The following is a 12356-nucleotide window of genomic DNA, read 5'->3' as shown; positions in this document are numbered from 1 at the left end:
CTTCATTATGTTGCGATTCAGACTTTTGGATGTAGGAAGATTATTGAATAGCTCAATTCTAATCCTTTTTTCTGAGGTTAGTGTTTGGCACATGAAAGTTATAACTATATTTTGTACTTGCAGTAAAGAATTGTAAACTCTTAAGCGTATCATTTCAATATGTACTTCGTAACAGTTATAGAAAGAATGAGCAATGACACTACAACCATAACAACAAAGTATCTTACTGAAGCAATCCCTAAAACCTTTCCAAACATCAATATTATGCCGACAACAGTAAATTAAATTAAAAGAAAAGAATTCTTCAAACAAACAATGTGTGGTTGTAATGGAGGATGAAGGAATGACCTAGAGAGAAGATGGCAACTTTTATTCCATCCCTCATATGAACAGTTCTCAAACAGAAAATTAACCAAGATATATAAGATAAGATGACACTGTGACCCGAATTACATTATTTCAACAAAAGTGTATTAACACATGGTAAAGAGAACAAATAGTTCGGAGTATAGAAGACTGCCTAGGGTTGATTTTCACTCTCATTCAACTAATAGCCGCAGGCCGTATTTTTTGTGTATCCTAGAATAGACGTGGCTGTCGTGATGCATATTTCATACACTAGCGAACTGTACAAGTGCGGTGTTTCGTCCGCCTTTCCCAATACCAGAATGACACCTTCGCGTGTCCACGTTTTTTGCTGTGATGTGTATGTACTGTATAAGTAGGCGAAATTGTTTGCTGGGTTGAGGATAAAACTGTAGATGGATACGATGCGTTCCTCCGGAACGCTGGTAACCTCCCAACGACGTCACAACCAAGAAACCCACAACGGACAATTCATTAAAATTCTTAGCTGGTCTTACGAGTAATGAAACCTATTCATTTCTTCTCTATCACAATTTTTCTCCCAGCAGAGCCTCGTTTATGCTAACGGGTTGAACATCGTGAAGGCGAGGTGGAAATATGTCGGACGAAATTCGTTCTGTAAATCTTGCCCCTCATACGGGGCAATTTCAGAAATTTAGCCGATGCTAAATTTGTATCGCTAAATTTAATTATATATTTTAGCAGCTATTAAAGCAGTTCGTTATCAGCCGGAATGCGGTGTACTTACAGTATAGCCCATAAGTGTCGCAACACTCGATACGATTTCAGAAGCTGCAGAGTTTATAAATAGGACTAAAGCAACTTTTTTTTTGTTAAGTTGCGATGCGTGGCCGTTCTTGAGACCGATGTAACTGCCTGGACCAGAAGCTCTCTTGAAAAGTGAGCCTCATAGATAGTCTTATCAAGACGTTCTCAATCGTTTTTGATACCCGAAAGTTCATTGCCGCTGTACTTAGGGCCTTTGCAAAGAATCCATCCAAAGTCCGAGGACCCATGTACGTTTCCGCTCTTTAACGGTGCGTAGTTCTTATCCTGCTCAAAACCCATTTCGTAGAACCAGGCTCATACAGACCTACGAGGATCTAGCTCCGGTTTCATTCATTGCCCTGATGATGGAGGCAGCAAGCACATGTGAAACATCAGTAAGCTTCTTCAAACACCCCAGAATGCAGTCGTCTTCCGTTTGTCAACTAGTTTGAAGTTTCAATAAATCGTCGTTTGTAGCCTCGAGGCCCGTGAGTGGATTAAAAGGGCGGATGTGGACGTGAGAACCCCTGGAACGATTTCTCTGTGGCCTTTGCACCTCTGAACTGCACTGCTTATCGGGATGTGTGGCTTTTATTATAGGGAATTCCCACGAGCATTAAATTGCGTCTCATAAACGGATCATTTCAAAGAGACACGAACATCAAATTATTATTTAATTTATGTTAGCGTTTCTCGGCCGACTGGCTTAAAGCTGTGATTTTCCGTTGTAGCAGTCAACGCGGCCTTCCCCGGGGTTCACGGACTCTTTTACGCAGCGGCTTGTTCATTTGTTTATCTGACCTTGCTGCTTGTAATTGATTTTGTCGAGAAGCCTTCCATTCCTTTGTTTTGTTTGGGTGCTGATCTTACATAACTGGTACGTCGATTTATCGTTCTGTTACGACAACCGTTTTGGTTTAGTGATTTCAAGACAAACGTCTTCTTGTGGGGAGACGTGCAGTATTTACTCTCCTGCCATTACTCAGAGTAGTTTTGGATCTCGCTCGCACCAGTAATCATCCTCTCTTCGCAGTTAATACTTTGCTCTGAGGTTTCTATCATGAGACGCCTGTCCGCTGAGATGAAATAACTTTCGGAAGTAATTGCACAAGGACGAAATTAATTGTTTCCATAGTTATTGTTATTATCAACATGGAAATATTCATGAAGTAGGTACACAGATGTAATCTACATATGATTTTAACTTCAAGCGCAGATTGCCGATGGCGGATGCAACTAATTTAAGTGAAGCTGTGTTCATGAGAGCAGATAGTACAAAGAGGAAGTTGGTTGGTAATGGAATAATTTATTAGGTCTATATTCAGTAAGATGTAATGCAAGAAATTGCAACGTAAATCCTCGTGGGCTTATCCATTTACATTTTTACACTTACTGTGTAAATTATTAGATATAATACTGATAAAGGCTTAGTGGGAAACTGACATATTACTTTTACTGTGTATCCGTTAAGTTGTAATTGTTCGATAATTTATAAAAAAATTTAACACGTGAAAAATGTTAAACAGGTATTTCAGATTTGTGTGAGATTCAGCTTGATTGGAAGTCCTGCACGTTTAGTATCGGACACAAATTTCACTTCATTATAGACGATGTCTCAGACCATAGTTTGGCCACTTACGCGTTAGCAGTGGTTCCAAAACTTTGGCTCGGAAACGTTTTGGAGTTTGCGAAATATGTAAAGAGGTTCGCTGAAAAGAATGCTTAGACCAATTGCGGTTGTTGTAGTGTAATTCTAAGGTAGCCTACATTTACGTTAAATAGTAGGCCTATTATATATGGCAGGTTGTAGTGCTCTGTATGTTTTCTTTAAAACATAATTGTGCACTGCAGGATAATATTAAAATATATCTTAAATGCGCAGGATCATAAAGAACTTAATTTGTTTTTCAGTTCTGAAACATCGAAAGGTTCTACCGCGATGGTAGTTGGCTTGCCAGTTTATGATCGCAACTGAAGATGAAGTGAGCCCGTAGTTTTAGGCTGTCTGCCGGCTCTGAGCCAATCCGTGATCATTTGATCTTGTCCGTGTATACATCTCTCGTATTAAGAAGACTTTTATGTGGCATACGAAGTGAGGAAGCATGCCTTGTGTGATGTAAGTTGGCTCGACTCCCAAGGCCAGTTACCAATAAAAGGTCTCGAAGCGTTGATAAGATTTGTTGTTAGGTGCTGAAAAATATAAAGGTTGTGGGCCTTGGGGTGTTTGGTGGTCAGATTATGGCCCCAGCAGAGAAAGGTAGGCTGCCCGCTGGCCGTAAATACTCCCAGAGTAATGTGACGTGGTTGGATCCAGTTTGTAATTTGAGGAAGACTTAAACTCTGGTCATTCTGCATGCTAAGATTTTTTTTTCATTTTCATTTTCATTGTAGCTGTTGATGTGGGTAGACTTTTTCAGTGTAAGTTTTAGCGAGTTGTTTTAGTCTTGAGTAGCCCTGGTGACGCGACTATTTGCAGTTTGTGTCGCTGAAAAGAAATGAGGAAAGGAAAGTGGTGTATGTGTCTAAACCAGATCTTTCTCCTCCAGAGGCATGTGTCTTTGGGGAAGAAGTCTGTTGACAATTTTTACAGAATTTAGCATCGGCAGGTATCGAATTATTATTTATTGGAACCAGATATTCTTATAGAAACAGGCGCCTTCTTAAACAGCAACGAATCGATATTTGAAGAAGACATAAACGTCTGCGAACAAGGGATAGAACTCGTCCTCGCTTTCCCCAGGAATTATGAAGAAAACATAAAGTCATGCACTGACGTTCTGTTATCAGTATTGAAGATTTGCCGTGAGTTTCTTTGATATAAATATTCCTTTTTGACCGCTCCACGTGTTTGTTGCCGACACAAAATGGATAGGCGTTAGATCTATTTCACAACCAGTCTCATCCTTTGATCTGGTTTAAAATTGTTTTAATTCCGATTGTCTTTTATTGGCATTGCTTCTGCTGTGTGTCCGCGAATATTTTTTCCAGGTGCCAGTGGTGAAGGTTGAGGCTGTTTACATGTTTCATCATCATTCTATGCCAGTACTTTATTCTGTAAGTAGCACATCTGCTTGCTAAGCTGTTGGCAGTGAAATAATTTTCCCACTCGAAACTTCACTTAACAGATGAAGCGTTTTTAGACTGCAGAATTAAAAGAACACTCAACTCTTTACCTGTAGGCACATTGTGGAGAATGAGGGCCCCAGAGCCCTGTTCAAGGGACTAGGCCCCAACCTGGTGGGAGTAGCCCCATCCCGAGCTATCTACTTCTGTGCTTATTCGCAGACCAAGAGCTTTTTCAACTCTGTTCTCAGCCCCGACACCGCCATCGTCCATGTCTGCTCGGCGTCATGTGCAGGTCAGTACATTTCTTCCCTACGCAGTGGGGTTTGGAGGGAGGGAGTGAGTAGTGCTTAAGGGCTTTTGTTTTAACATTGCTTCTGTCCTTGTGATGACGTCGTGTTGTGGCGAAGTGGTGTGCCGGCGTTATGGAGATATGTACGATCGCATCTTCAGGGTGACTGCCCTGTAGCCGGGCACTAGAATGCCCCTGAACTTCGCTGTAGACACCGCAACATTTCTGGACTTCGTCCTGGATGTGATCAGTATCTGCGGAAATCCGTGTAAAACTGGAGATTTCTTTATCTTCAAGACTTCTCACTGCAGATGGAGACTGCAATGTCGTGTGATTTCGGTCCAGCCATAAAGATTGCAGTGACTGTCTCAGGACTTCGCTTTAAGATGGAGACTGCCACACCTTTGGACTTGGCGCTTAAGTGGAGAACGGTGTCTTGGGGGCTTAGCAATGAGGGCAGTGAGTGAGTGCACTGTCTCCGATATGTAGACATACCAGCTCGCCACAATGCGGTTCCCTTTTCCGAAAGAAGACATTCTACTACGAACCACTGCATTATCATTCAGATTACGATAAATTATAACATGTGCTTTTGTGGCTTCGTGTAGTCTGTGTGTTCTGTTCTGTGCCGTTCCGTTGTTAACTTAGATGTTTTGTGTTCTGATGTAAGGCCGTTGTAATAAATATTGTGTGAAGCATGAATGTAGTTACATTTTTGCAGTTTTCGTGTCATCTAACATGTGGGTGGGGTTTGTCGCCGAATTTAAATGAAATTATAATTGCGTCATTTGAATTACCTCAACATATTTTTTTTCACATAAAAGTCAATGTGTTCATGTACTAAATCTTCTCTTAGCGTCAGAATAGACATTATATACATATTACAGCAGGTTTTATGATGGATGTATGTTTAAGAGTTCGTCATTTGTTATTTTGGGCATTTTTTTAAATGTGAATGGATACTGTTTGTTCTTGAAGGCATTTTGGTAGTTTTCGTCAAAATTTCGCCTTTGTAAATTGGGAGGAAAGGGTCTGGTTTCTTTTTCTCGTCTCTGCCAGTGGGTATTGGAGGATTTTTCTGCTGGGGCTAAGCGACAGCTCACCACTCACCTCGACGTCGGTGAGTATGGAGATGGTTGCCACTTATGGTATACCTTTACTCCTTCATACGAATTGCATTTTCATACACTGACTGAAACAATGGAACTATAAAATACTAACAGTGCAGGCACACGCGCTATTTCTATAGCCTAAACGTGATAATTTCACTTCCAATAGTATTCAAGGAAGAACTGGGTTGGTTATAAGTCTACCGGACCCAGAGTTATTTTGCAGTCGTATACTTTATAGAAGCCACGGTGGTCTAGCGGTTAGAACGCTGGCCTTGTAATCCTGGGGTCTCGGGTTCGATTACTGGCGGTGCACGAATTTATAACTTGTGTTGGGCAAGGCCGTGGTCTAGGCAACACGGAGTTTTCCTCCGGGGGCTTCTTCCCCGGTTTCTCCGTGGCATCCATTCACACACAGAAGAAGGCAATGGCAAACCACTTCTGGATCAACTGCGAAGAACATATATGAACAGGTCCCAGTCCGAGAAAAGGATGGAAGGATCCTGTTCATATGGACCTGTCGTCAGACAGAACACTAAATAAATAATATAAATAAATACTTTATAGCCCCTAACAAATTATTAGTTGAACAACGTTTATCTTTCCGCGTTTCATCTAAAATTTTCAAATATAAGTTCCCCTGTGAAATATATATGAAGCTTGGTGGTTTGTACATAAGAATTTTTGAGAGAACGAAGTTCTGCGTAGAACATTTGAACGTAAGAACGTAAGAACGAGGAAGATAGTCGTAATAAGAAGCTTTGTAATTTGTGCTGTTCATCTAATTTCATTTAGAATACCTGTGCCAAGGAGGGCGAAGTAGTCTGTTTAATATTTAGTGTCTAATATGATTTAATGAGTGTTCCCTTGCATGCCTTTGTGTCTCGGAGTTCGTGTTGTTGTTAAACTGCCCATTGTCGTTTACGCCTGTGTATGTGAAATGAATTAGTAAAACATTATTCATTCACCAATTTGAACATTGAAGTTGTTTTCGATAAGTCTTGCTCCGTTTGATTATCTGAAGCCTTGGGATTTGTAACAGTTTTATAATCTATGCGTAATGACACATCCAATCAGTCACCACTCGAACTCATGTTGAATGAGTCGTTACGTAACGTAAGCCTACTGCAATTAAGTTGCGTGTTTCTCTTGTTTTGTGTGAGAATGCTGTCTCAGCTGCGCAGATTGTATTGTAAACAATGATTATATGTTAATGCTGTTGAAGGAAATTACACTGGTATGTTTTAATGGAGTTTTCCATCAGTTACTTTGTGCGACTGAAGTAAACAAACTTTCTTCGGGATAGCCTGCTGAGGTACGAATTCGAGCTCTCCTGGGTACAAAGGATCTTAATTACTCAGCCACAATATTATAATTTTACTTCGTACATTTATTTAACATGAGCCGGGATAGCTCAGTCAGTATAGTGACTAGCTACGGGCTGGACGACCGGGGTTCGATCCCCGACGAGGCAGAGGATTTTTTTCCTCTAGCCTCTGCGTCCAGACCGGCTCTGGGGCCCACCCAGCCTCCTGTCCAATGGGTACCGGGGTCCTTTCCCGGGGGTAAAGCCGGCCGGGGCGTGATGCTGACCACTCACCCCCATCTAGTGCCGGGGTCAAGGAAGAGAGGAGCTATACCTGCACTCACCCCAAAACGCCTACATGGCGTATAGTGGGACAAACTTTACTTTACCTTACATTTATTTAACACTCTAAAGCCCAGTATTAACTATGCCTACTGCCTTCATAAGCCGCAACTCTGTATTTTGTCCATAGTGTGTTTACTAGTCTCCGATTATTCTTAGGGTAAACAGTGATTGTTTACTTTAACTGCATTTAGTAATTAATCTTAAGCCTTGTGCTTTCCTCGCGGTAGGGGCAGAATTTTTAAATACTTCGACGAGCTTCGCCTTCAGGGGGTTGAACGTTATCTCAGAAAGTTTTCGTGATCTCGGTAGGCACCACGACAATGATTTGTGGGGGGGGGGTTTAAACATGTCTCCAGGGTATTAGGAGCAGGACAGTTGATTGGAACCATTGCTAGTTTGGACGCCTTCTTCGACTTCTGTATAGGAGTCTACAGCTATTTCTGCCTGTCCTCCTCCTCTCTCTACGTCTGTCTTAACTTGGTCTGTCCATCGTATACGTGGTCTGCCCCTGGGTCTTCCCAGTGTCGACGTCTTGTCAGAAGTTAAACTCCGCCCTGTAGCCAGTCGTTGTACCAACTGAGCTGGCTGAACTAGTCCGGATTTTCACTATGATTTCTTGTGTTTCGTTAAGTACACAAAGTATTTGTTACTTTTTATCGTAGTTTTTATTTAGAAGGCGTGTAGCTGTAGTTTTCTGCTGCGAGAATTCAGAAGTGGTATTGTAGTTCACGTAGAATCTAGAGCGAAAGTTACAATGTGCCTGATCTACCATTTCAGTGTATTTCTGTCGACTTTGTTGGTATTATCCTTTAGCTCACGTTTGCAGACGTAAGTTAACGATTGTGGTGATTGAAGGCCGGGAGGAGTTGAAGATGCTTTTAAGTAAATCTGGCGCATCGCATGCCGGACGTTTAATGGCGCTCCGTTCTCTTTATTATCCTAATATTTTTGTTCTAAGGCTTATTTATTTGTGATACGTTTAACGACGTTGTTAGTCGCTCAGAGTATGATAGCGTCGAATGATAGAAAAATAAATGCGTTGAACAGATAATGGAAGGAAGAGGCTCGATTTTACGTCTTATGCTGGCATTTGCCAAGAGGGACTGAGGGAAAATCACGAGAAACCTGAGGATACTTGGTTTCCACGCCGAAATTTGAATCGGTGATCCCCGAATACGAAACAGGAAGTTGGACACTTTGACTGTGTCCAGTATGTTGTCGATGGCTGTTTGATGGGGTGAGATCTGCCACCATCCAGCAGACCCTTCGTTTTAAGAGAGGGTAGTGACTCTAGGGCTGGGGCCTACGTGACTGAACACACGTTGTAGCACGCTGCTGGACCGAATGGGGTCATGAATGTGTTACCAACATTTCCAACAGTCGTATGGTCGTAGGTGGCCTTAACCATGCCCGACACGTTACATGTTTCGAAATCTCCAGAACGTGTGGCTCTTTGAGCTATAGACAATGACAGTCTTATTATCGACTCTGTTTCAACTGAAGAGGTTATTCAGCGCCGAATTTTTGGCTTTTGATATGAATGCCGAGTAAAGATTTGGAAGGAGGCGCTTGTGGTCTGTTTATCGTGGCTTTCGCCTACAGTCACTGGGGGGAAAACGCGAAAGAGTTTCCGTTGGTGTTCGTAGCATGGAGGGTTTTGGTGGGGGGGCCCGAATACAGGACGATGACAACTTTATAGGGCTTCTCATACTCGATCGTCTTGATTCATTTCCTGGCAACTCACTCGTAGGGCTAGGCAATTTAGAACCAATTTCTGTTGCCTCATCTCATTCGAGATGTTTTGTGACGAAGGCTTACATACCGGATGGTAGAAGAGAAGGGAAATTTGTTGTGCATCGTGGTCTGGGTCGTGCCCCCCCCCCTGAAGCCTTGCGGGTGCTTTGGAGGAGCATATCATCCCCGTCTTGAAGGTAGACAATACTTTGACTGCTTTCACGTGTTCATTGACATTTCGGGTACATTACGCATGAAATTTGTGTACGCGGAACTGGAATAGAACTATACAAAATTCTTGAGCGTAGGTTTTTGTGGCTGGAGTTCAGTGTAAAATTTTGGCTTTGGTTTGATTCCTGATAGGGACGTTTTGTTATTTCTGTCGACCACCACGTCGAGAACGCTCGTATGAAGTGGACAGCCCAGGAATTTTCCCGAGAAGTGAAGACGACCGGAGCTGAAACTTGTTACCGTGACTCTGAAGTTAGTAACGCCTCTGTGGCGTGCCGCGTGGAGACAGGAAGCGAATGGATACGGTGTATGTAGGCGTTGTCAAGTAAGGAGATGATTATGTAACGGTACGTGGAGCATTATCTGCACTACAAGCCACTAATCCTGCATCTGGAATGAAGGGGGAAAACCACGGAAATCTGTAAGCATATCCCAGTCTTTCATGACGTGTGTTTTTGTCATGTCATTAGAATGTTTGTTGAGATGTTGAAGGAATGGAAAAGGAATGCATCAGAAAGAAGGCAAAAAAGGAGACGAATTTCAAAAAGACAGGCGAATGGTATGGGTGACGAACACACAAGAAGGCAGGGAGAGGTCTAAGTTACGAAGACGATAAAGGAATTGAGTAAAGGGAGCGAGGCTTGGGTGTCTGGTTTAGACGAAAATTAAAAATTGAAAGAGAAAACTTTTAAACGTTAGAACGTTTAAAATAAATGAATGAATACAAAGGTGGCGTTTTTAAGGTATTAACGTAAATCAGTTGTTGCTAAAAACCTAAAGTTTGCGACGGTAGAACGTTATTAATATCCGTTGGAATTATTTTTTTAACAGTTGGTATGTACTGTATTAAATTGTATGTAAAATACTATCTGTTGTTTGTAAATCTTTAAACATTTGAGTAGTGCATGTGTAATTTAACTTTTGTATTTGTTAAATTTACTTGTGTGTCTTTTATGTTTTGCAGATTACCCTGTAAAATATATTTCGTAACCAACCTAACCTAACCTAATTCGGAGTGTGCTGTTAATCCAGTGGACCAGGTTTTTCTTTTGTTTGTAACGGCTGCCCTTAGTGAATACTTATTCATAACCGAACGAATTTTCTCCTGGAATATGAAGTGGCTACAGTACCTGCTTTGCCTGAAGGCTTCTTGCGCCGCGTAAGCAATTACTAGTACGACGAGCTTATTTTTAGATTGTTGCCTTTAGATGAGGCCAAGTCCTGTGCCAACTTAACTCCGCTGTATGGTAAGCAGTTGATGCATTTCAACGGTTTGTAAGATTAAGTTGTTGGCTGATGTAGCGTTACGGAAATAATACACTTGTTTTTAGTCTAAAATGGAATGTTTGTAGCCGACGGTGTTTTTTGTTGGCTAATTTTCAGAATTTTAATGAAAAGTAATTGATACGATACATTCAAAGTGTGATACATTAAAATGAAATGGGAAATTTTATCTTTTATAACAGAAAAGTACTAAAATCTAACAAATAAATTCATCCACTCCATTGTACATATGAACAGGTTGAATATGAAGGCTCCGATAACCAATTAGAATTTTGGTCGGTTTATTGGTTCCGTTTTCTTGGTTTTCACAAATTTCTCGATGCGTGTTTTTAGATGTAAAATAACTGTGACAAGGGTTGTAATATGCTGACAGAGACGCTGGATGATACATAGAACTTCAGTGTGTAACTTCATAATATAGTTTGTTTTTTCACGTCTGTACTACGTTATAACATGACAGGCACGTAGTCGAACACTTTTATGTAAACTCCGTGTCTTACGAATGATGTAAGGGGCCCCTGAGGATGGTCCTCACTGCCCGAAACATGTTGGGTTCTGAATAGTAATGCAGAGTGTAATCAGTGGAAGTTGTATGTGGTGGTTCTGTTCGAATCGAAGTTTATTAACGGATACAGCGGCGTGGAACACTTTCGTTCAAAGAGGCTCCTTCCAGTTCACCTTTCATGTTAATCTTACCATCTGAGTCAACGCTATATAAATTCTGCGGTTGAAAAACGCATATCTCAGTTTCTTCACCGATGAATAGTCAGGTCTATTCATTTTGTTGGAAACATTCACCATTCTCTTGAAATTTGTTTGAGGCTCGTGACAAACTTGGATGCTGTGTCTCTGAGGAAACTCGATACATTTATGTAACGTATAATTAATTTTTTCGTGTTTCGTAGCAAATTAAACCAAGGGTCGTACATGAATTGGACGTTTCAAGGTTAGAAATTAGAATTGTCTTTTCCATATGTTCGGCTGGAATTCGGCGCTGGGAAACTGTACGTCCTACACGCAAAACGCGTGTGAAGGATCAAGTTTATTGAAGTCTGCATCGCCTTGCAATCATTGTGGTGCTTCGTTAAGCATCGGAGATAAATTTACCTTCACAAGATAGGTCATGCCCCAAGGGCTCATTCTGGCACCACTTCAGTAAAACGGGCTGTAGGAACAGAAGCACAATAGTTTCTCTGTACTGTGTACCCTAATATGTTCGTTGCTATTCTTTATCTTATCACTCTTTAATGTTCTCGTTGATAACAACGTTGGTTCATAGTCCTTAACATTATTTCCCGGTCATAATTCACTCGAGTGGATCCTGCCGAACTTCTTACGTTCATGTTTCGTTGCTGGACGATGAAGGTGTGATTTCCAATACAGGCAGGTCATTTCTCCCTGTCCAAGACGATAAGACTTCAATTTGTTTCGTGCTTCGTGTATGCCAAGTACCAGATTCGATTTTGGGCCCCGAGATCGTCTGCCCTGAGATAATAGTTTGATTCTGGTGCTGTTGGTGAAAATCGGCCCGTACTTTCCATTTCACTCCTCCATCGTCTTACGACGCTTTGCAGTCTGCGTGGTTGGTGGGCTGCAATAAGATCGAATCGTCCCAGCAATGAGCGTGTAATCTGTGTTTCCCCGTGATTCTTAAGTGTGACTCGGTTCTAATTATGGGACGGTCTGGCTGTTGAGTTGTTACACGTAACCGCTGTGTTGAGACGGGAGCCGGATTCAGTCTACTCTCTGGCGCCAAGAAGCTAGGAATGTGTGAAAGTTGGTGGAACAACACACATTGAATTGAATTCATGTCTGGAATTGTGGCTATGAATGTTTATTATCCGTTGTTGTATAGGTT

At 41.6% G+C, this 12356-nt stretch overlaps 1 protein-coding gene across 2 annotated transcripts in view; it reads left to right on the top strand.

Moving 5' to 3' along the window:
• The window catches only part of Rim2 (replication in mitochondria 2), a 32781-nt gene that overhangs the window by 3593 nt on the left and 16832 nt on the right, over positions 1 to 12356 (top strand). For both annotated transcript variants that reach the window (XM_022065642.2, XM_022065632.2), the window contains exon 3: positions 4314 to 4492. In XM_022065642.2, coding sequence (XP_021921334.1) covers positions 4314 to 4492 — 179 coding nt within the window. The remainder of the gene's footprint in view (positions 1 to 4313; positions 4493 to 12356) is intronic.

The sequence above is a fragment of the Zootermopsis nevadensis genome, unplaced genomic scaffold, assembly GCF_977971745.1.
Source record: "Zootermopsis nevadensis isolate Lab colony 2312 unplaced genomic scaffold, Znev_1.0 Znev_ptg000030l, whole genome shotgun sequence".
Lineage (NCBI taxonomy): Eukaryota > Metazoa > Arthropoda > Insecta > Blattodea > Termopsidae > Zootermopsis > Zootermopsis nevadensis.
The sequence above is the reverse complement of the archived record's forward strand: the minus strand, read 5'-3'. Positions and strand labels throughout refer to the sequence as shown.